At 48.1% G+C, this 24,481-nt stretch overlaps 2 protein-coding genes across 2 annotated transcripts in view; both read right to left on the minus strand.

The window, feature by feature from the left end:
• The window catches only part of LOC115902795 (tubulin monoglycylase TTLL3-like), a 46,416-nt gene extending 37,361 nt beyond the window's left edge, over positions 1 to 9,055 (minus strand). The window contains exons 1-11 of the mRNA XM_030946606.1: positions 9,016 to 9,055; positions 8,826 to 8,929; positions 8,352 to 8,705; positions 8,092 to 8,220; positions 7,899 to 8,013; positions 7,691 to 7,802; positions 7,296 to 7,460; positions 7,075 to 7,223; positions 6,756 to 7,002; positions 6,231 to 6,663; positions 6,013 to 6,158 (exon numbers count right to left, since the gene is read on the minus strand). Coding sequence (XP_030802466.1) covers positions 6,013 to 6,158; positions 6,231 to 6,663; positions 6,756 to 7,002; positions 7,075 to 7,223; positions 7,296 to 7,460; positions 7,691 to 7,802; positions 7,899 to 8,013; positions 8,092 to 8,220; positions 8,352 to 8,705; positions 8,826 to 8,929; positions 9,016 to 9,055 — 1,994 coding nt within the window. The remainder of the gene's footprint in view (positions 1 to 6,012; positions 6,159 to 6,230; positions 6,664 to 6,755; positions 7,003 to 7,074; positions 7,224 to 7,295; positions 7,461 to 7,690; positions 7,803 to 7,898; positions 8,014 to 8,091; positions 8,221 to 8,351; positions 8,706 to 8,825; positions 8,930 to 9,015) is intronic.
• A 1,645-nt stretch (positions 9,056 to 10,700) lies between these two features.
• On the minus strand, positions 10,701 to 21,671 carry ANKEF1 (ankyrin repeat and EF-hand domain containing 1). The gene is given in 10 exon segments (XM_030946607.1): positions 10,701 to 10,826; positions 11,898 to 12,035; positions 13,224 to 13,390; positions 14,576 to 14,802; positions 17,350 to 17,976; positions 17,978 to 18,143; positions 18,995 to 19,118; positions 19,584 to 19,733; positions 20,680 to 20,879; positions 21,311 to 21,671. Coding segments are annotated over 10 exon segments (2,271 nt in total). The 5' UTR covers positions 21,657 to 21,671.
• Between the last annotated feature and the right edge of the window lie 2,810 nt (positions 21,672 to 24,481).

The following is a 24,481-nucleotide window of genomic DNA, read 5'->3' on the forward strand; positions in this document are numbered from 1 at the left end:
TCTCTCAGGTGTGTTGTACATGGTACCAAGCCAGGCCCCAAGGCACAGAGTGTGAGATAAATGAACTGGGAGGTGTGGGGGGGTTGAATGGTGTTCATGACATCTCAGAAAACTCTTCTGAAGGTTCAGGCAGGATTTGAAATCTAGGGGTCTAGCAAGGATCTTGTTTTACCCTGCTCCCAGCACATGTGCAATGGCACCCCAAGGCTCCCCAGGGAGCAGCAGGACCAAAGCAAAAAGAGATCCTCAGTGGGGATTTACACCAGACCCACTCTTGTGTCACCGTTTGGAGAGATGCAGCCTCTCCTGAGCTCCTCAGTGGGGATTTACAGCAAACCCACTCTTGTGTCACCGTTTGGAGAGATGCAGCCTCTCCTGAGCTCCTGAGACTGCTGCCAGCACTGCCTGCAAACAGGCAGTAGTTTACATTCAGCCTTGCAGCTGAATGTTTGGTGCTGATGGGTCAGACCTGTCACAAGCAATTGTTTGTCTTCCCTGACTGGATAAGCATGCAAATAGAGTCAAGGAAACAGAACTGCCCAAAGCCCACAGATTTGCTGTTATTCATTCTAGTGAAAACTATTGATGCTAAGTCTCAAAAGTCTGTTAGAACAGAGATATTAAACATGAAGGGGTTTGGTTTTGGTTTTTTGTTTGTTTCTTTTTGAGGTTGTTGTTTCTTTGGGGTTTTTTGTTTTTTTTTTTTAATTTACAACCCTATCCTGAGCCTGACAGAAAATGGTCAGTTCAAAAGTTTTTATTACAAACCCCATGAAAATTTTATTTAAAATGACCATATTTCAGCAGTTTTCAGATCCTGCTGTGACTGCTGAAGGGTCACATTACACTTGGTTTTTGTAAGCAGAGCAACACACATCTCTGAAATTCATTGTCACCGAATATTTTTACATTCAGGTAAAGCTTCCTCCCACACTGAAAGCACACTGCACAAGCCTGGCCCCAGCAAACTCATTTACAAAAAGATGCAAATCAGTGTTTCAAATAGGGATGGTGCCTGTCAGCACACACAGGTTTGACTGTCAGAGGTGGATATTCCTTGTTTACCAATAAATTCAAACCTGTTCACTCAGGAAAGCTTCAAAGGTTTCACAGCCACACGGTGACAAGGAGAAAGCACTGAATGCTCAGGCTGGGAGGGGATGGCCCAGCTGCTGGCAATTCCCCGGCAGCTCAAGGCAGCTGGGAGGGGGGCCCTGCACCTTCACCTTCACCTTCACCTGTGACCCCTCTGGCTGGGACAGGGTGAGTGGTGGGGAAGAACAGGGCCAAGAGCTCCAGCAAGCTCAGAGGGGAGTGCTGCCAGGAGAAACCAGCCATTGTCAAGGGGGGCTAAGAGGCAAAGGGGATGAAAGTCATGATGAAATGATTCTTTAGCTATTTCTTTTAAGTAATGGCTAGATTTGATTTCTTTTTTTCCTCTGTAGAAGATGCCAGCTCGCTCTGGCCCATCAGATAACAATTGCTGACAGGCATCCAGAATTAATAGGCAATTTGAAGCTACTTCTGGCTCTTGTGAATGTTTCTGTTGGTCCTGTGTAATGGCTGCACAGCTCAACAGCAATTCCCTGTGATGTGCCAGGCTTCTTCTGGCATCCTTAGTCACCAGCTAGGAGCTGCATTGCACAAAACTAGCAGATTCCTGTTTGTAGACTGTTGTCTGTGTTTCTACAGCTCCCCTGCCTTTGGGGGTCCCTGGGCTCTGTTTCCCCTGTAGCAGCATGCCACAGGCTGTAGCAGCTCCAGAGTGTTGGATTTCCCTGCCATCCCTGTGCCACAGGAGAGCTGTTGGGCTGTACAGGCACTGCTGCTAGTAAGAGAGGATTTATTAACCCCATCCTTCTGTAATACCACACACAGCAAATACTCTGCCACTTTATTTTTCTTCCCTCTGCCTTCTTCCAGGAGGTCTCCATGGCCTATAATGCCAACATACCATGATTTAGCCTTACCCCAGTCAAGTTCATTTTGGGAGCAGGAAGCGAATCCCTTACTTAGGGATGAGGGAATGCTCCTTCCTCCAGCCCATTTAAGTCAATACAATTCCTCTTGCTGAGAGTCCTCCCTGATCTGATATTATAAATGAGGTGTTCCTTGGAGCTAGGGCAAGAGATTTGTGGCAGTAGTAATGCTAAATTTAATTTCCTGGGGTTCAGTCTCAAACAATTGATAAAGCTGGTTATTCAGGAGCCATTCAAAAGTCCTAAGCTGTAAATGTATTTATTAGCTCCACTGTGCTTGCAGCAGCCCAGGAATTCCACTTGTGGAATTTTTGTCTGTTTTCCACTACTGTATGAACACAGATTACTGGGACTAGAACAATATTTGTGTTGCAAGTTGCCTTTCAGAAAAACCCAAATGAATGGTAAATGTGTTGAAAATGGGGAGGAAAAAGCAGGTTCTCGTATTTCAGTCACAAATACATACCTAATAAAATATATGATAAATTGGGAAAAATACATGTACTGATGTAGGCCACCTGTAAGATTAATCTGAGGACAGAGGTGAGAGGGATTTTTATCACATAAATGTTATTTTGTGCCTTTTACTGAAGCTGTTGTGGTACCAAAGTGATGACTAGATGTCCTGTTTGCTAGCACAAGGTGACTGTGCTCACATCTTCCTCCTTGAACAGCCACAGCAGAGGCAGCCTGGGAAAACTCCAGGGAGGCTTAGGGGGGCCTTGGGAATGAGGAACTGCACAAAAGGACTCAGTGTGCCCCTTTGTGTTTGGGTAGGTGTGTGAGGGCTGCCTGGTGGGGCATGGATGGAACAGGCAAGTAGGTGTGCAGGAATCCAGCAGGACATGAAGCACTCTGAGGCAGCAAGAGCAGCCAGCTCAGGGTACTTCTGCTAGGCTGAGACAATCCTTGGAGGCTTCACAAGCGTTTGAACCTCAAAGGCAAATCACAAAGTGTGGCTAAGGTTAGGTGACAGCCTGCCTGTGACCCAGCACTAGCATTCAACTCCTCTGGCCTTAGGTTGTGTACATGTGGAGAGTTCATCTTTCCTTTCCTTTTTTTTGTTGCTTCTCTCTGTCTGCTTAACTCTTCTGCACTGGTTGCCCCCTTTGATTTATTTTTTGCTTGTGTCACCCATCTCAAGAGACTGAGTCATGGCAGCAATCTGTTTGAACTCCTGCCTGCAAATTTCCTTGTTCTCAGTACGTTTTCTGGCACACAACTGATTCAGCTTCCCAGAAGTATCTGTCACTTGGGAGAGCAGAGCTTTCCTCTCTATTACCAAGGTCTCTCTCTGTCTGACTATCCCTTGGCCCCCTTTAAAACCATCCACCAAATGATCACTCAGCTTTTCCATAACCACTCCATTAGCAGTTTTCTTCCCTCTCTCACAGCTTACTTCCAGCTCTTTGTTCAACACCCTTATTTCTGTTGATGTCATTTAAGTTCTGGAGCTTCATCCTTTGACTCCCCTTGTGACACCTGCTCTCACATCCCTAAAACCTTCCTGTGCTGCTGTCACTGCTTCATGCAAGAGACTCTCCTACCCCACTTCTGATGTACAACGGGAGTCTCTAAATACATCCTCACTGCCACCCTTGAGGACAGTCTTGAAAGATTCATCCTGAGTCAGCCAAGCCCCTCCATTTGCTCCACTTCTGCCTCTGGGCCACTGGCATCTGAATGAATTGACCAGTCATGCAAAAAGGTTTTCTGAGCACTGGGTTTTCTGACTGAGTGGTAGATAACAAAATGCCAGTTAAGTCAGCTCTTCTCCTTTTTTGTGTGGAGCAACATGTGAGGACTGGGAGAGTCTGCAGCCCGTTCTGGCTGGTTTGAGAAGGCACGAGGATGACGCCAGTAAGGATTTCCTGGGGGAACAGAAGATGGTCCCCCCTCAGTATTTGCCCTGCCAAACAGCCTTTTCAGGGGCTAGTCACCAACATGGGTACATGATCCAAACTGATGCAGGAGATGGCCCCTGCTGCTGGCCAGGTTTGATTTTCCCCTTGCATCCAGCTTCTCTTCCACTTGCTCCCAGTGGCCCTGGTGACTGCAGCCAGCAGAAAATGGTCTGTCTGGACCTTAATGCAGCAGGAGTTCCCCAGTGAGGAAGAGCTCTCTTGGAGAGAGGAGGCCTGAGGAGCTGCCTCTAACAGCAGAGTGGCTGGCTCTCTCAGCTCCAGACTCCACATCAGAACTCTGCCAGAAGCACCAGCCTTTTTCTGCAGCTGATGTACCATGCACTGGTCACGTCTGCCCAGCCCAGCCACCCTCGGGGACAGCAGCCAGCACTGGGCACAAGCACTGCAGAGCCACGAGATCCTGCGTGCTCTCTGCCAGCACCGGAGCTGCCCTGGCAGTGCCAGTTCCAGCTGTCAGCAGGAACTCACTCCACACACTGGAACAGATCCCCAGAGACACTAAGGAATGTCCCTGGAGACACTCAAGAACTGCCTGGACACAATCCTGCGCCATGTACTCTGGGATCACCTGCTGGAGCAGGGAGGTGGCATCAGATGACCCACTGTGGTCCCTTCCAACCCCAGCCATTCTGGGATTCTGTAACAGGGCGGGTTACCTCATCACAAACGGAACCTGCAGGAGCTGGTGCTGCCCCAGGGCCCCACTGCACTCCCCCCACCTCCTTTCCTGTACATCCGAGCAGCCCCAGGAGCCCACAGGGCACCCCTGAGGACACCTGACTTCCCTTTGCCAGCCCACTAATCCCCACCTGCTGGCAGGCTCATGCACCCACTTCTTCTCTTGGCACGCCCACAGGATGGGGTTCCTCCTGCCATGCCCCTGGCGTGTCAGGGGGCACCAGCCCTGCCAGCACTCTGTGCCTGACCAGTTCCCAGGGGTGCGGCAATGTCACCGCTGCCACAGCTCTGCCTGGCAGGGGCCAGCACAGGCAGCTTTCCCTGCCTCCCGTGTCTGTAGCCAGCAGAGGAGCTGCCCTGGCAGCCCCAGGTCCTGCCTGCAGCATCAGCCCCAGCTGTGTCCACGTCTCCCGCACACAGAAGGTCCAGCCAGGCTCCTTCTCACGAAAGTCTATTAAAGCAGGCGTGCAGGCTGAGGTGGCTACCGCAGCACAGCACTGGGCTCCTGTTCCCGCCGGGTGCTGCTGTGTTAGCCACCCAGGACGGCCAGGGCGCTGTCACCTCCTGGGGGTGTCTCTGTGTCCCAGGTCCTCTGCATCCCCTGGGGAGCTGCCGCGCTCTCCCGTTCCCGGCAGGGGCTGGGGTCCCGGGGCTGTCACAGCGCCGGCAGGCGCGCTGGCCTGGCAGGAAGCCCTGCGGGGGTCGGTGCACAGCCCGGGGGCCGCCAGGGTCTGCTGGGCGCTGCCCGGGGCTGTGGCACAGGCCCCCGCACCGGGGGACGGGCACTGATCGGGGGCAGAGCTCTGTGCGGCCGAGCAGCCTGGGGCTGCCCGCCCGGCTGACTGAGCCGGGGCAATCCCTGGTGCCCTGGGGGTCGCCTGGGCCTCCTGGGCGCTTCCTGGCGTGGTGACAACCTGTCCAGGGGACGGCTATTGATCGGGGGCCGAGCTAACTGAGGCTCAGCATCCTCGGCTTGCCCAGCCAGGTGGAGGAGCTCCTGGCTCCTGGCAGAACCGCCCGGAGGCAGCCAGGGACTCCTGGTCACTCCCCGGGGCAGTGGCACAGGCTTCCTGTGCAGAGGACAGCTGGTGGTCGGCTGCAAAGCTGTCTGGGGTTCAGCTTCCTGGGGCTGCCCGACCACCAGGTGAAGGAGCCACGGCAACTCCTGGTCTCCAGCAGAGTAACCTGGGGGTCGCTGGGAGCTCCTGGCGGCTCCCTGGCTTGGTGGTCCTGTCACTCTATCCATGGAACAGCTACTGATCAGGGGCTGAGCTTCCTCGGGCTGCCCATTGAGGTGAAGGAGCCATGGCAGCTCCTGGCTCCCAGCAGAGCAGTCCGGGGGCTGTGGCAGTGCTGGAGGGTCAGATTTGGGCAGGCAGCGGCTGCCCTGCAGCCCCATAGGAGGCAGCTTTTCCTGTGCCACCCTCGACCTGTGGACCTTGGTGGCTCTGTTCCCTGAGGGTGCAGAGCTGGGGAGCTTGTCCTGGGATCGATGCTTCGCCGACTGAGGCTTCTTCAGGGAACAGCCCGTGACCATCAGCCTCAGCCCCACAGTCAGACATGAGGACACGGCTGCCTGCAGGGGGACACAAGGGGCAGTGGGGGCTCAGGGTGCCTGGGGGGTGGCTGTCCCCAGCCCCCAGCCTACCTCCTTATAAAGGAGCTCAAAGGCGCCAATGGAGCAGGTGGGGTTGTCCTTGCGGTCGAGCACGAGGCGCAGCGTGTCCCGCTGGACGTTGGCGCACAGCTGGCGCGTCACCGCCGAGGAGGGGCTCATGGTGGGGCAGGAGTTGATCTCCAGCAGCCAGGGCTGGAGGTCCTCCCCGATGAGGAAGTCGGCCCCGAAGAGCTCAAAGCTGCCCTTGCGGGAGCCCACCTCGTCCCGGGCACAGCGCAGGGCGCTCAGGATCGCCGCCTTCATGCCGGGCACCATCACCCGCTGCCAAGCGTTCGCCCGCCCCAGCCACGCCAGGTGGGCCTGGAACTGCTTGTTGGACCAGATCTTGTCGGGGGGCACGCGGGGGTCCGGCTGCCACGTTTTGTACCGCTTCTGGATGGAGACGTTGCAGAGGTGCCTGGCGCTGGGACAGGGAGAGCGGGTCTGGGTCAGGGGGGACGCTGCCCCGACCGAGGGGCTGGGCAGCGCCAGCCGGGGCTCAGGGGGGACACTCACGGCTCCAGGTGGCACAGCGAGAAGGGCCGGGAGCAGAAGCGCAGGTAGCAGTCTCGGTAGAACCAGACAGTCAGTGGCTTCCAGTCGGTCACCACAAACCACTGCCGGATGTCGAATTTGGTGTTGAAGATGGTCAGCGGCCGCTCCACGTACTTCTGCACCACCCACTCGCACACGCCCGCCGGGGTGCCCACGCAGCTCTGCGCCAGCTCCAGCACCTCCTCCAGCCGCGTCGCGCACACGATGCCTGGGCAACACAGGGACGGTGGGACCCCTTCTCCGCGGGCATGCGTGTGCCCCACGCCTCCCCCAGCCTTACCCCTGCCGCGGGATTTGGCGCTGGGCTTGACGATCCAGACGTTGAGGCTGCCCTCTATGCCGAGCTGCGGCAGCTTCTCCTCCAGGCGCTGCAGCAGCTCCTGGCACCGCTCCTGCTGCTCCCTGCCCAGCTCCAGCCTGGCCCCCTCACTGTGGGGGGACACGGGGGGTCAGCACCGGCCCCACCACCGTCCCCCCTGCCCCGTCCCGCCCAGCACCCACTGTGCCACACGGTAGTATTCCGGCAGGAAGCGGTCCCAGTCAATGCACGTCCGGCAGGGCGACGGGGTGCTCCTGTCGATGTCCTGGTGCCCCAGAACACCCAGGTGCTGCTCACAGACCTCCAGGGCCTCCTCCAGCAGCTCGGGATACAGGGGGAGTGCGGCCCTGCTGTGGACAGCATGAGATGAGATTCATGACTCCTATGCCAGCCTTGGGAGCAAAGCACTGAGCCTTCCTGTGGGACAGGTGCCTTTGGAGCTAGGGCAGGGGTTGGAGTAAGGGATTCTAAGCCACAGACATGAGCAGAGGCTCAGCCTCCAAGCTGAGCTCTCAGACACTCCCTGAACTCCCCGGTTCATCCCTCGCCTCCGCCCCGCTCAGCCAGCTCCATGCACTCACCGGGCACCTCGTCGGGTTTTGAGGGCTGCTCTGTCCCCACTGGCCTGTCCCCGCCCTTCTGCAGGGCCAGTTTGAGAAGGCTGCGAGCTGCTGTCAGGCAGAAATCGTCTGCAAGAGGGAAGCATCATCCCTAGCCAGTCCTGCACAGGACATGGGAAGACTGGAGCACAAGGGGTGACAGGAGGGCAGCAGCCCCACGCTCACCAATGAAGGCTTCCGTCTCGTCCTTAAACCCCAGCCGGTAGCACCGGGGGAAAAAGGTGTTGAAGTCAACTTGCTCAAACCAGGACAAGTTTTGCAGGCTTTGGCACAGCCCCTCCTGTTTAGAGAAGCTGGTCATTTCCTTCTGGACACCTGCACCCCTTGTGTCCCCTCCCTGAGGCCCCCATGCTCCCACCTTGGTGCAAAGCGCGGCCAGCCGGGGATAGCGGTTCACCACCTCAATCCTCGCCAGCAGCTCCTGGTCAACGCTGCTCAGGCGAATGGTCCAGAGGAAGTTTGGCACCTGGTCCTGCACCAGGAAGGACTGCAGGAGGGAGTGGGCTGGGGTGAGCCAGGGAGCCCCCATCCTGCCCCAGGCTGAGCCCTGCTCCTGAGGGTGCCAGGGGAGGACGTGGGGAGCTGTGGCAGAGCTCAGCCCTAGCCCCCTTAGCTAACCATGAGGTCATGGATGTCTTCAGAGTCCTCACTGCACTGCTCCTTGTCTTCCTTCTCGTCTTCATCTTCCCTTTCCCCATCGTTCTCCTTATTGTGTGCTGTGCAACATGGGTGCTGCAGGGGCTCTGCGGTGCCCAAGGAAGGCTGTGCCCCACCAGGTGGGTTCAGCACTGCCTCCCCCTGCTCATCACCGCCACCGCTTGCCCCCTTGTCCAGCTGCTGTTTGCTTTGGTCGGCAGGCTGCTGCTTCAGCTGCTTGCGATTGAGGGGCAGCTTCCTCTCCACCCAGCCCCGGGCGCGCAGCAGCCGGCGGATGACGGGGTAGGGGCCGTGCACGGTGAAGATCTTCTTCTCCTGCGGGACAGCAGCCAGCTCAGCCTGCCCTCCCAGCGCTCCGGGCCGGCTCTGCTGAGCCACAGGGGCACAAATGCCAGCATGTGCCATCTCGGGGCACTGTGGAACCGAACCCCTCACCTTAATGGCCTTCTCCACACGCAGCCTGGCCTTCCTGAGCCGCTCCGACTCAGCTGCGTACTGCTGGCCATCGTGGTAGCCGATGGTGGCAGCCGCCACCTGCCCTGTGAGGACAGCAGCCCCACCTGAGCCCGCTGTCCCCGTGTCCCCAGCCCCACGGGGTGGGCAGGGAGCGGGAGAACATGCTGACCTGTCTGCCTCTGCCTCACCACGTCTGGGGATCCTGCCATGGCATTTCCGGATGTGCCAAGCCTTCTGTCAGCATCCCAGCTACGCTCCACAGCCTCGGGACGCTGCGCTGTTCCCTTGTCCTTGGCCTGCTGGGCCAGGGGCAGCTGGGATGTCAGCTGCTCAGGTACTGCCCCCGGCTGAGGGGCTGCGTGCCTGCAGGGCTGCTCTGTGTCACGCTGTCCCAGGCCAGCCTGATGGCAGGGGAGCTGTGGGTGGCTCTGCCTCCTCCAGGCCAAGCAGGTTTTCCTATTCCCCCATCCCTTAGGGACTGCAGTGGGTGTCCTGCACAGGACACAGCCTCCTTATTCCATCACCACTGTGATGCCACAATGCAGGGTGCTCAAAGCAGCCTCAATACACAGGTCCTGGTTCTCCCCTCTTGTGAGGGACTTTAACCACCCTGACAGCTGAAGAGGCGACACAGCAAAGTACAGACAGTCCAGGAGGTTCCTGGAAAGCTTTGATGATCTCTTCCTGACACAGGTAGTGGAGGATCCCACAAGGAATGGTGTGCTGCTCAACCTTGCACTAAGAACCAGGAAAAACCTCCTTGGACATGTGAAAGCTGTGAACTGTCCTAGGTAACATCCATGACAGAGCTCTGCCAGAAACAGTTCTACCTTACAGTATAATTTCTGGCTGCTGCTTGATTTTATTTTGATGGCTACTGTTCAGCAAATTGCCCCGTTGCTTGTCCTTCTTTCAGAGATGCAGTTTCATTTACGATTGTTCACGGGCTCCTTGCCCACACTGCCTCCTATGACTTAAGTGAAGCTCTACTATTTTTGTTATTTACAATCACCTGCAGCCAGCAGCAGTTTTATGCTGGCAGATAAAAATCACACACTGGTCACTCAGTGTTGTTTCACTGTGACTGCCCCCAAGGGATGTGTTACCAAGAACCTCAGTTACCTGGCTGCAGAGGTGGGTCACAATGTTAAACTGGCATCACAGACAGGTCCCTTGGCTCAGGTGCAGGGATTGGGGGCCTCCAGACCCGCTGGAATGTTTTTCTCCAGGAGAATGGAGAAAAATGGATTACAGGTTGTTATACAGAAATTATTATTCTTTCAAGAAATCAGAAGGAAAACAATATGTGCCTGTTGGGGTGGAAGCAGTTTCAGGCCTCACACGCGCTTTGGAAAATGAATGGGAGAACATGAAGGAAGTACATGAGGCACTGTGATAGTCCTGGCTGTAAAGTCTCTGTGGCCTCTACAGACAACTCAGAACTTTGCTGTCTTAGCTATTTTCTGAATGCCATCTTCATATCTACATATCTAGAGTAGAAGGGGAATGTATCTTCCAGGAAGAAGTTTTGTGTTGGGGTGAAGAAAGCCTTATAAAGCCACACCTTTGCAAAAGATGTGTGTGTCACAACAGTGGCTATTCCATGAAGTATACTGAGCCAGCTCCAAGACTTGGAATCACATGAGGATCAATCTTTTTCCAGACTAAGCCCTCAACAAAAGATTGTGTGTAAGCAACATAATCTATAGAGGAAAAACTTGATATGATTTTCTTTTATGATAACTGAGATTTATTTACTGAGCACTGCACGATTCCTTCCTTGCAAAGGAGTAGCCTTTTACATCTTTGTCTCCTCAAAACACATGCTGAAGTAGCTTTTTGCAGATGCTGTGCTTATTTCTCAAATTTTCTATTGAAGAGGGTTGTAAAATCTGCCATGTGACCACAAAGAGTGGCGCGTTCACTGAGCAATTCTCTCTGTTCTGCAAGCTGCATTGCTGTGGCATCAGGGCTCCATATCTACAAAATAAAGGTTTGTGTAGTTAATTTGGTGGGCCTTTTGCAACAGAGGCACTAAGAAGATACTGTCAGCCAAAGAGAGGCACGTTCTAGCACTCCTTTCCACTGTGAGACATAGAAAAGAAGCAGTGTGGCCTCCCAGCAGAAGAGAGGTCAACAATGTGTGTGTGTACAAACAGAGCATTCTCTTGTTGTCACTTCCAATCTGTATCATGCCATGGACTCCGATTACAGATAATGTGGGAAAGAAGATCTTAAGGTAATTATTTAAAATTACTGACTCGGGCTCACGATCCTCAGAGTGGAAAATAGTAATTAGCTGTAGAGTTCATCAGCTGTGTAGCCTCAGTCCTCTGAGACCAGAAACTAGCATAAATCAGGGTTAGGGAAATGATAAACAAACTCCAAACATAACTGCTCAGCCAGCAGTGGCACTCTTTTCCTTTTTAAGGAGGAAAAAAATATTACAAAAATTACTTCACTGTGATTATGTTGTTCTGTTTCTCAGTTATTTCTAAGCGTGTATGACAAGACCTGGACAAAAAAGTTGTATTTCCACTATTCCAACTCTAGGTAGCAAATATTTAGTGTGCTGTGATCCATCTAGTTCAGTATCTGGCACTGCCAAAAGTCATCATGTGATAACTAATCAACAGGGCAAGTTAGAAGTTGGTGCCCATGCAATGCAAATAGACTCCTATCTTTTAAAAGCAGGAGTATAAAAATATGTGTCATAAATGTAGTTGCATTTTTATTTTACTGTGGCTGCACTTTAATCCAATTTAAAAATCCCATAAGAGATTTTGATTTTGATAAAAGATTTTGATATATATAAAACAAATATTTGATTTCCACAAATATATGTCTTTTATATATATATATATATATTTGTGTCATTATAAATTATACATCCACAAACTCTTTAATTTACTCTTGTTCGGTGGCAACCTCTCCAGGCTGTGTCACATCATCTCTAAGCTAGATGAATGCTTGGATTGTTCTGAGTTTTGATCTCAGCAAGAGATCAAAAGTCACCATGGAACTGCACTCCTGTTTTGGTGCTGTACATACTTTCCTGGGTCTGAAGGAGATGTCATTTTTGTCTTCTCTCGCTGCCAAGGATTTCCAATAAGCAGAACTGTCCTTACGGGTACGCTTTGTCTTTTCAGGAACAGCTTCTTCCTCAGGTGGCGGAGATCCATCTGGAGACTGAAGGGGAAGAAGGTACCAATTTTACCAATACATCATGTTCACAAGCCAAGCATGCATCCTGCATCTTCTGATGCTCTGCTATGATGTTTACTGGGGGGGTATTTTTCCTAATCTCTTCAGAACCTGTTTCTGTCAAAGCTGATTTTTTAAAATCAAAAATTGCAAGGGCCACCCTTTTGAAAGGTAAACGGCACCTCTCTTCCTTGGGCACTAAAACATTTACTGCTCTTGGTGACTCCCAAGACAGTCACCTTGTACCACTGGTGATCCCATCCTCTTCCAAGTGAGGAATGAACAGGCACCTAAGGTAGTCTTCCTCCTGCCTATGAAAGTCCTGTGCTGTCCCTGACATTCAAAACCTTTGTGCAAGGGGATGCCAACATTTAGCTACTGGGACATATTTACTGCACTGTCCAGGGCAGCTGAAAGACACCTCCAGTCACACAGATATAATTTCAACTTCTCCCTAAATAGCAAGCTGAATGTGACTAAAAGTGCCACTGGTGAATCAGGAAGGTCTCATCTACAGGAGGAGAACCCAGATGTGGGCACGGAGGCTGGTGTCAGCTTGGGAATGGGGCAATGCTGAGCTGCTCAGGACTCCCAGAGGGTGCAGGAAAAGCATTCAGAAATAAAACAGGCAAACATCAGTGTGGGATTTGAGAAACAGGACTCAGGTAAGTAGTGGAAGAGGAAGGATATGGCACAAAATGGGAAACAGGAAGTTAGCAAGCCTGGTGTTGTCTCAGTGAGTTCAACTAGGAGAATAAAAAACCTTTTAACCAGTTTGAAGGGTATTGCTCTTATCTTGTGAAAAAAGAGGTTCTCCCTTTAAGAAATTATGGTTACCAGTTGTTCAGTGTTTACCACAACAGAGCTGGATGAGCATATACTTCAGAAGGAAGGAAAAAGAAAAAGAAATCTTTTTCTGTGTCCGTTAGTGATACAGGACATCATTCTGATGTGTGTCTGGGGAAGACATGAAGTTTGTCTAATCAGCAAGAAAAATTTCAACCAATGAACAAGTTCTAATACTCACAAGAACAGTATGGGCATCTGAAAATACCCACTTTAACAAAGCTGCCCAAGTTACAGCATTAGAGAGGAATGGGTGGTAAATAATAGAAAGAAAGCAGCTCCCTGCTAACTATTAGCAAATCAGTCCTTTGTTACCATCCCTCATACCTCTGTTTTCACAGATTTCGGTGGCTCTGGTGGTTTTGGCTTCCCACCTTTTGCTGGCTTTGCTTCCTCTTTTTCTTGTTCTTCTGCCAAAATTTGCAGTTGATTTTTGAGGAGTTCAATTATTGTAGCATCTTCAAGTACTTCAGCAAGATCGAGAGCACTCCTTCCTGTATTTAAAAAAAGAAATATCTGTGTAAACCATGAAAATTAACTTTGGCACTGGTTTATTGCAGCTGGACAATCAACTGAATCTAATATGGCCAGCAGTGTGCCTGACATTGGTGTGAGGACCAGTGGTCATCAGCACTGCTGGCAGAAATAAGACCTGGCAGACACCAGCCCTGAAACTCGTTTTGCAGGAATATTGCTGGAATTCTTGTATTGCTTGCTTTGTTCCTAATGTTCTGCCATTTGCAGCCCAATACACTGGTCCTGCAGGTTGTCATTTTGATCTCTGAGAGCTGAGAGCAGTTAGCACTAGGAGATGGTCTGCATTCCTGACCTTGTGCTGTGCTGGCCATCTCCTTCTGCCCCTGCTTGCTCTGTGGCTGGCAAGGGAAAGCCCCCTGATGGAAATGGACAGCTTCAGTGCTTAATGAAGGGAAAAAACCTGTCCTGGTTCTTATGAGACTCTGGCTGTAAAGTATCTGTGAGACTGACCTGCTGTGTGAATCACAACTCCACATGATACAAGGAATAAGGAATACACATTCCTTCTACAAGCAGGGTTTCACCACTAGGCATTTTGGCAAGGAAAGTCTCATTGTGTAGCAATGCTGCTTCCTATGTTAGAGCAACAGCTTGAAAGGTGATGCATGTGAACTTTTAAATTACTCTAGAGACAGTGAAAATAACTCTGAAGGAGGGATCTGCTGCGACAAGGTAACACTTCAGTACCAGCTCAGATTTGGTTTTCTGTTAATATTTTTTTCTCAGAAGTTATATCTACATGTAGAGCAGCAAGGAAGTCTTTTAACCAGGGCTGCCTGTGCCTCAAAATAAATCACTTAAATGAGTGGCAGACTATACTCTAAGCCACAGCTGAAATCCAATTTTCCCTCAAATAATAATAACTAGATAGAATGTTTTCATTAAAGCCACTTAAAACTCTGTATGTATCTTGTGAGGAGTAACAGTCTCCTGAATTGAGTAATTATTCATGTTACTTCATTTTCTAGATAGGCAAAGCCCAAGAAAGCCTTTTTTCAGTAATTATTCCACACTGGAGAAAACTAACTGAACCTGTTCCTTCATCCCAATCCTGACAGCAACCCTAAACACAGAACAGTTCTCCAAGTGTTCCACGTGTTTTTAATAAAGAAACAGCCTGTTTTGGAGGCATTGCTATTTACCATTGCTGTTTAAAGCCTGGACGTCAGCACCTGCAGTGATTAAGAAATAGACCATGTCCAGCCTGCAGGCCTCAACAGCTCTCATCAGCGGGGTGGCCTCGCCTATTGAACGGGCATTGACAGCTGCTCCAGCCTTCACCAGCACCTCAGCGATGTCCAGGTGTCCATTGTAGCAGGCATGGTGCAGAGGGGTCCACAGGAAGTTGTCTGTTGCATTCACATCAGCCCTGCACAGGGTAAGAGCAGCTGTGGCAGCTGAAGCTGTTGGGTGCCTACAGTAACAGCTCCAGGGCAATCAGCTGGAACTGCCCACTGCAGTGGCGTATTCAATGTAAATAGCTATTTTCATACTGCTATTCTGAACCTGTTTGAGTCCCTGAACTTGGCACGGAATAGTAATTGTAAGTGTGCCTGGGTGCTGCTCATGTCTCCCCCTAAGCCATCAGTGTCCTTCACATGGAGCTTTTCATGGGTACAGCAAAAAACACAGGCATTCAAACACCTTAGTCCTGTAAAAGGCTGTTAGTGCTCCAGCTTCACCGAGAATGGCAGAAAGCAGATTCAGGAACTCAGAAAGTTCCCTTCTGGCCAAGAAGAGGTGCTACAGGACATGGGGCAACACTGCAGAGCTCGCCTGCACGAGAGGGAAGTGTTCACCTTTCCTTTCGGGCATTGCTGCCCTCTGCCTGCTCCATTCCTCTGCACCGGCTCCTCCCTTTGACAAACGAGTTACACAAGGTCTGCCTTGGGAGTCTGAGCACTGAAAAACTATTCAGCTACCGTGCTGCTGGGCTAGGACCTGTTTCTGCCCCAAATTAAAACTGGGATGCTCTGCAGAAAGCAAGGGCTAGTTCAAGGGAGATCCCTGCAATAGGCTGCCTTTGGTTGAAACTGGGAGGAAAAGCATTACCAGCCCTAGAGGTCCTGAAGGGAGTTAGGGACACTGTCCCACTTACTTGATGGACAAAAAGCTGCTGTCTTCCCAAAAAACAAGGAGGAAGGAAGAAAGAAGAAAAATTATGAAGGAAGCTGCTTCCAGCGATAGCTGTTTGCTCTTCAAGTCAGGTGATTGTCTATATAAAAGCACAGATTCATCTGCTCTTCTTCCCTTGTTTAAATTTTTAATCTTTTTCAGAATTCTATCTTTGATGAGATCTTAGCACAGTAAATTCCCTGACCTACCACGTTTATCTCTCTTATCTTTCAGTCACTAAGCTGTTATGGTTTATTTGTATGCAGTTTTCATTTGTTTTAATTCTCATTGAAATTAGCTTCTTCAGTTATTTCACTTTCTCTCTCAACCCAACCTCTTTGCCTCAGACTCTGTCTGCCCCTGAACCCTTTTTCCTAACTTCATCCTATCAGAAAGAAACCAGTCAGTGGGAACAGGGACAATGCAGCACTGATTTAAAAATTCCTTGGCATTTTCTGCCCATCAAGCACAGAATTTCCCATCAGACCAAATTTCATTTACTTCTAATTCTTTCTGAAGGAAGATAGAAAGTAGATACCACCAATTTAATTTTAAATGTAATAAATGTTAACCATTTAGCTGGATAAATGTTTTGTTTTGTTTTCAATGTGGATTTGTGGTTCTGTACTTAAAAGGTTATATTGTAAAAGGTATTTGAATGCCCATGCTAAACTGCAAGCCCATGATGCTGAGAGATGCAAACCTAAATGCTACTGATAACTTTCCTGTCCATTTTCATTTCTGTCTATTGGAACAATCTCAAAACTGGTACTATTTATTCAAGCTAAGTTACTGTGTTTCGAGGTCTTATTGTTAAATAGGATGTGACTCCAGTGCTGTCTACTGAGGTTTGGGAAAAGGAGTAGAGATTAATCTGGTGGATTAATTTGGTAGCTCCTACATCTTTATCTTCAGAAAACCTGAATATACACATTACCCAATTCTCCATATGCTCAAGGAATGTCAGAGTAATTACCAGCGTGTAGAAAGATCCATGTGCTGTTAGTCTTTGCAGGAACCAGAGCAATGACTACAGCCCCTTTCCCTGAGATATTAATATTAACATGAATTCTATCTATGTATAGTAGAGAAAGAACCCAGTTAATGTAAATATCTTTGAAAAATGTTCATTTAAGCAATTAGGTGAAGGATTGTAGGACCACAGCAGTGTGACAATAAGAGATTATGCTATTACACAAGTATGACTGAATCTTTCTGAAATTACTTTCATTTCAAGGTGTCATTGAGATTTTTCACAAGTGTGTCTGCAGGCTACAGAATTGCTGAAGCACTTCTAAAACAAGGAGCAGGCTAATTAGTTGCAGGGGCTTCTGATGTAAATCCTGCTGTTTCAGCCTGCCTCAGCTGCAGAGGAAAGTGGAGGTTTAAACCAGGCATGTGGAACAGGAAAGTCCAGGATCACCTCAATGATTTCAGGCAAGTCCTTCAAGTCAGATTTCCCCAAAATCATTTCCCAGTTTTGAGAGTTCACTTGTGAGGATGCACTACTTGATGCACTATTACTTGGGTATGAACCTCTGCTGCTGACCAAATATCAACAGCCCAGACACCAAAAATTGCAGTCCTGGGAAACTTATCTCTTGGTTGTTTTCATTTCCATGCTACTAAAATATGAAAAATAATAAACTTACCCCTGTGACTTGAGATCTTAGGGAAGTATTTAATATTAAATGTTATATAAGCAAAAAACAAACCGTAGCCTTTTGCATCCAAATATTCAGTGGACATTTATGCTTTTGAAAGCCTTCCCAAAACAGCAATTAAATAGAAATTATCTTACCCCTTTTCCAGAAGAAACTCCACAAGAACTATGTTGCCACTTGCACACGCAACCATCAAAGGTGTTTTGTAATATTTATCTTTCATGTCTACTGGCACGCCCTGGTCGAAGGCTCTCTGCAGAGACACAAAGTCTCCTTCTCTGACCAGGTAGTTGATATCCATGAGGGTTTTACTGGGCTCCTCCATGTACCAGGCACGGTCGTCGAACACGGGGTGGGCGGCGTGGAGGGCGCGTTTGAATCGCTGCTCCTCGGGGATGGTGGGGACAGCCTCCACCATGCAGGCAGGGAGGCCATCTTCCCTGAGGGGACGTTCACTCTTGGGGATTACACAAACTGGCACAGGGAGGCCTTTCTTGCCTTTCCTTCTCGGCGGCTTCTTCATCTTCTTTGCTTTGGGCCCAAAGGATGATAGCAGAAAGGTTTTCTGCAGGTATTTTGAGCCTTTAAAAAAATCATCCAGGCTGATCTTGTCAGAAGATACTTCATGCTTTTTAGCAAGAATTTCAATTTGTTCCTGATCCACAGTGTCCCAGCGCTTCTGAATGACTGCCATGAATTCGCTTTTGGATACTATCCCCTCGTCTTCCTCGTCAATCTCAAACTCCTTGCGGATGGCATCCTCGCTGCACGGACCAGTCGTACACCTTCAGGTACCACGCAAGGGTCTTATCCGGCTTCTTTAGGGCTTTTTCAGCTTTGCGCAGCACTGCTGCTGCTGCTTTGAACCCACCGGCCTTGGCAACATCCCTTGGGGTTAGATTTATCAAGTTGGACCACGTAGGATCACAGCCTAGAAATATGGACACAATATGGCTAATAGTGCAGTGGAATTCCTAATTTCCTAATAATATAAGAAACTTGTAATACACAGGCAACTCGTGGCCACAGGCCTACAATTTTATATAAATAGCAGTGGTAGGTGGAACCACATCATTGATCCCAGGCTGGAAGGTCAGCCACATGTCCTTATTTTTTTCCCAAAGGGAGAAGCATTGAGCAACCTGTGCTCTATTTATTTAGCTACCCATGAATATGTATAAAGAGAAGTTCAGTGGAACTTTACATTTTTACTTGAAGTAGTAAGCAAGATTAAGAAGCATACTAAGATTAAAGTGTCACTTATTTCTATACCCCAACATTACAATTTGGCAATGGATCACTTGTTTGGTCACAAGAACATAATGTGGGATTTTGCATGGTGCTCTTGGATCAAAGTTTGAAGTGCGATGATCATCTGATCAAGTCAGGAAAGGATCACAGCTGCTTCAGGGCATGTTTCAATACCCATGGGCATGAAGTTTTCCTCATGATTGCACAGAGATTTTTTTAAGTGATCATCAAATTAAAAATTTATTTTCTATTGGAAGTTTCAATACAATTCATCTAAACCCAACTAAACCCAGAACCACTTAATACTGCCCAACACTAAGTTATACAACCTCCTGATGTTTCTGCTGCTTTCTTTGAGAAATGTTTTCTCATCCACATGAGGTAAGAGCCTCTGTTAGGCCCTTCTGAACAAGAATTTTGCCACAGGGTACCCAAGAATCAAATCCTTCAGAGGTACCCTAATGAAATCTTTCCTTTAGCACAGAAATAGAATACAGATAATGGTTGTGAAGTAATTTAGTTTTAATGTACCTCTTTGTCCTATATACCTGCAGCAGTCTGTAAATCCTCCCTCTGCAGCATAATGAAGTGGTGTGTTACCATTCATAGCAACCAGTTTCAAGTCTGCACCATAACCTGAAATAATCGCCAGAATCTAGAAAAACAAACAGAGTCCCACCAAAAATCTTGTCTGTTCCTAACATGTGAAAATGTGAGATTGATTTACAAATAAATGCAATATCTTACATTCCCATTCTAATAATGAAGTTCTCTCCCATGTTCAGCTGGTCAATGCACATATAACATTAATGTTTTCTATAGCATTATGCTTATTTAACTGATGAAACAGAAACATTGTGTAGTTGTAGACACCAAGGACAATCTTGCCAGCTCACTGTGAGCCCCTGTCTGGCCTATCTATCACTGCTGGAATCCCTTTGATGCTTACAAAGAATCTGCTTTTGATTACTGATCATTACGCTTTGATAGCTGAGATAACAGACTCAAAAAAGCCCCAACAAAAACACACTCATAAAACCCAAAGGAAAGCTCTGTAACAACAAAAAACCCACCCAGGCTGGGCTTTGCAGCAATGCTTTCACAGCAGAAATGTTAATACCTCAAGGAAGCCTCCTTTGGCCGCGAAGTGTGCAGCACTGTGTCTCTCGAAGTCGAAGAGGTTCACGTCGGCTCCCCTCTGCAGCAGAGCCAGCACCACGTCGGCAGCGCCCTCCCGAGCAGCCTCCATCACGGCCGTGCGCCCCGTGGCCTGCAGGCAGCACAGAGCCTCCTTCCAGCTATTGCTGCCAGCAAACCACAGCCTCAGAGCCTCAAAGGGCCCTGCAGGTAAGCCTTCAGAATCTACTCATAGGGCTGCCAAGAGAGAGCAGCCAGATGCCAGCAACTCCAGTACATTGAAGGCTTGAGTCCCTTCAATAAGGCCCAATCAATTCCTTAGTTAAGGAATCCTGGATTCTGTGGGTATCTTCTCATGCACATTTATAACATCTAACACAAAATACCACCTCAGATTATGAAAGCAGGAGCATGAGGAGCTATGGCTGGAGGAGTGCTATGGGGAAGGCAAAGCAATAGGGAATTTCACTATGGTTCTGTGAGTTCACTCGAATACATTAATATTGTCTTTTCCTAGATAATAATGGATGCTTGCTTTGGATAACTCCAAGGGAAAGCCTGAGTTTCTTGATTTATCAACAGCACAGAGCTTCAGTCTTTCAGGTCTTTGTTAAATTAAGGAAGCAAAAAAATAAATGATTAAGACATACAAAAGAGAAGAAACTTCCTCATGCCTTGTTCCTGCCTTGATTGCTCATCAGATTTTCCTTACCTTTTAGCAAATATTCACTAAAATAACTTACCTTTTAATGAATACTATTTCAGCTCTGAAAACCTAAGGGCACATCAAGGCAAATACAAATCAGCACTGCTCCACTGAAGTACAGTGAACTGCAGCTCCTAACAGCTGATCCAGTTACATGTAAGTTTGGGGAAATATTTGCACTCTAAACCTATAAAAATCGAGAAGAACACTTAAATTCCTCTCCTCCAAAAATAGGGTGGTACAGAAGAGAGGAAGAGGTATGGCCACCTAGTTAAGCAATTTTCACTGCTTTATTATTTTAATGTGAGGATTTAAGGTCATGTACTCTGCTCTATGCTCCTGTATCTGTTCTTAGTTATAGAAAGGTTCATACCGGGTCTTTTGCATGGGGATCTGCTCCTTTCTCCAAGAAAATCAGGCACATATCTTTAACCTCATGAGCCTGCTCACAGGCTTGTAGAAGCAGAGACCTCCCAGTAGTGGTACAGCTGTTGACATCTGCACCATAATCCAAGGCAATTTGCAGGCAGTGGGTGTGACGAACTGTAGGTGAAAGGCAGTAAAACAAAATACCTGCAAAGGAAACCAGTGGGGATTAGGGTGCAAAAGGAAATTACCAGAAGGGTTGTGAGGTTATGAGCTTCACAGCTGACCAGTCTGCAACAGAGACCCCTTCACTGAGGGTGAAGCCATGCAAAAAAGATTTCTACTTCAGAGCCTTTACTTGAGGAGAAAGCCAGAGCTCAGTATGTCACAGGCCATGGGAGGAATGTGAGTCTCTATTATAAGTTACCTCTCAGCTCTCTGCTGGGGAGACTTATGATTTAAAGGCCTAGACTCTTCAGGGAGAATTATTTTCATCAAAGCTGTAATGGCCAACAGCTTCTGTTGGGCTGTAAGGATAACCCTCAAGCGCAGCTCCTCTCCACAGGCAGGACACATCACGTGTAGTAAGTGTGCCACACAGTTAAGGGATTGCTTTATGGCACTTCCTTCTCACTCACCTTTCCCTTCATTATCCACAGCAGTCATGTCTGCTTTAGCTGTTGCTAATAATTCCAGAATGGCCTCATAGCCCAGCTCAGCTGCCTTCATGGCTGGGGTGCAGCCCATGCTGTCGTGGACGTTGGGGCGCGCTCCGTGTTCCAGCAGGAAGCGGCACATTTCAATGTCGTTCTTCATGGTGGCCACGTGGAAGGCACTGTATCCCTCCTTGGGCTCTGTGTAATTAATCAGATCTGGGAATCCCTTCTGGATCAGGTTTTCTATTTGCTTCTTGTCTTTCTCGTGAACACACTGAAGAAGTTTGTAGATCTGTAAGTTTAGAAGCCTTTTATCTACTGGTAGCATCCCAGGATAGGGATGATTTTCTTCTTTCAAGGAAATACTTTCTGCATGGACAAAAAAGAAAACATGTAATCTCACAGAGGACATTATAATGACCTGCCAGTAAAATCAGGAATCAGACCATGTTCACAGCATGAAAATATCCACTTTACCTGGACAAAACATTAGGTTTTGAACTAATTTATCTTTTACTGTGAGCAGCACATATAGAGACTATATAAACCCAAGTAGCACCTTACAAAATTTTTCTCTCTAGTCATCCAGCTGTTCTGAAGAGGTCTCATTCGAGGAGAAAATTAAGTTAAAAAGCTGCAGGGTAACTGCTGTCCATTCAAGAAACTGTTATAATCTACAATTACTTAGAAGCCTAAGGGAAGGCTGTTCATCTGTTATTTTCAATGGGGGAAAAAGTCACAAGACACCATGTCCTCTGCACTTCCTGAAGCATCAAATTGATACTAAAATTTATACTAACATCACCTCATCAGTGCCTGAGCACCTTCCCCGTTTTTGAGGTTTTTTTTCTGGTAGCTGATGCATGAACTTCCTGCTAGGCTATGTAGATAAAAGAGAAAGTCAAAGTTCTCTGCTACAAAACCCTTGGAGGAAAAAAAATACAGATAGCAGCACACTGGTCTGGGAAAAGGTTCTTCCAGGTCATGCATCACAAGCTTCTTGAAAAAAAAATTTGGTGCAGGACTTTGCACTTGCCTCAATTCTGGATGTTTTTAGTTTTTTTTTCTTTTAGGTTTTTCAGCCTCTTTTAGCTAGTCTCAGCTCTCATGGCTGGAGGGTTAGGAAGGGTCAGACATTGTAGGGACCATTTCTGAAGCTTTCCTAAGTGGATGGGAAGCTTCCTAGCAGCTTCAGCAAGCCTTGGGTCAGCCCATCCTCCAGAACTCTTACAGGACATGCAACACAAAAAGGCGAAGGAACATCTGTTATAGAGCACTTGGGGTTGGGTTTGTTTGGGTTTCTTACTCATTGCAATGTAGTCTGTAAATGGGACCACTCAGCACCTGCCTGGCTACTGCTGGGTGCTTTGTGGATGTCTGTGAGAAGGGGAGATTGCAGAGAGATCAGAAGGATGCACGATTCCAACAGACTTTGTGAGGCAAGACCTCCCATTCTGGGAAGGAAGCCTGAGAGAAAACTGCAGGAAAAGTAGAAAAAGATGACTGAAGGTGAATTATGTTGGGAATGGACAGAGAGGTAATTTTTGTACCACAGGTACAACTTGCCAGTTGTAGTTTCTGTAGCTATTGCCTTTCATTTCTTTGGAAGTTCTGTGTCCAGCCTAGTTTTGGAACAGAGATTGGGTCAACTGTTGGCATATTTCTGAGAACTGTGCCTCTTGTCTTCCCTGCCAGACAAGGCCCTCAGCTCCCTCCCCGTGCACCCAGCTATGCTGGGTGAAGGTGTTGTTATTAGAAGCTGCTCCCTTGCACAAGTGTTTAAGTGGGTACTAAAATGCAAAGACTTTCTCTTTGCAATGAAACCTGGTCTGAATAGGTCAGCTGTTCTCAGATGTTCTCCATTTAAACAGGGCATTACTCAAATCCTTTTCTGTTTAGGTCTTACATAACCCTCATTCTGATCATAAACAAGTATATTGTTACATCAAACAATTAAATCTTTAGGTAGCAATAACTTCAATCTGTCACCTGTGGCTTGTTCATTCTCATCCCTACCATGTTGTTCTTCCTGTGACATTTTGTCCCGTGAAAGGGAATAAATGCAGAGATTTTTATCCTGCTGACAGGAATTACACCTATAGCAACCCTGTGGCCCTAAAGCTCAGAGCTGAGAAATAAGGGTACTTCAGAGTAGTGCCCTGCTAGAAGTGAACACTGGAGTCCCCACAGAGCCTGCCTTTTAGAGCCTGAAGCAATTTCTGAGCAAATCCTCAATACAGGAAGGCTTTTTCTGGCTACTGAGGACAGGGAAAAGTTGTGATGCATCCTCTGCAGGGGCTGTGAGGAGGAGCAGCAGGAATGTTCTGCAGGGAAGGCTCTTACAGTACTTACACCACTGAAATTCAGCAAAAGAAAGATACTTAGATGGAAACTGATAAGCTTAAATGTTTTTAAAGATACTTAGATGGAACTGACAAGCTTAAATGTTCTCTTATGCTTTTGTTCCACTTCCCACCATCCTGCAGCAATAAGGAACTTGGGTTTACTTCCAAAAACCTTTCTTCCCACTGTTATTCATGATTTGCACCTGGACTTTTTTCAGGAACTTATTCAGGATGAAAACTTGCTTTTTCTTCCTTTCTTTCCCCCCCTGAAGCAGCAAACACTGAAGTGACATTCTCCTTGGACATAGGTTAGTAATGCCACAGAACATGAGCAGAACTGCACTTGGTAAAAACCTGTTAGTAACCAACCTTTGATGAACAAACATGAACAAATGGATATAACATTCAATACATATGGATTTGGATTTATTTCATGGATTATCTTGGAGATTCCTTGAGATACTTGCTCCCTATAACCTCTGCCCCATGCTGGACATGAGATGGATGGCACACCTTACACTTACTGCACACTTTCATTTTTGCTCACAGTGGAATGCACAATTGGGTACCACTTTCATTCTAATCAGATTTTTTCTGGTGCTTTTGAGCTGCTTATCACAGTATTCTTTTAATATTTCACATGCAGCAATAAAATTATTTCCATGAGCAGAAGTGAAATTATTTTTATCGCAATAGTGAAGTCTGTTGTTATCACAATTCAGCCACCACTGAATCCTTACCCAGTTTAAAGTCTTTGCTTCAAAGCATTAGGAACCAACAATTTACATGAAAAGAACCATAACATTTT

Source organism: Camarhynchus parvulus, chromosome 3 (genome assembly GCF_901933205.1).
Source record: "Camarhynchus parvulus chromosome 3, STF_HiC, whole genome shotgun sequence".
Classification (NCBI taxonomy): domain Eukaryota; kingdom Metazoa; phylum Chordata; class Aves; order Passeriformes; family Thraupidae; genus Camarhynchus; species Camarhynchus parvulus.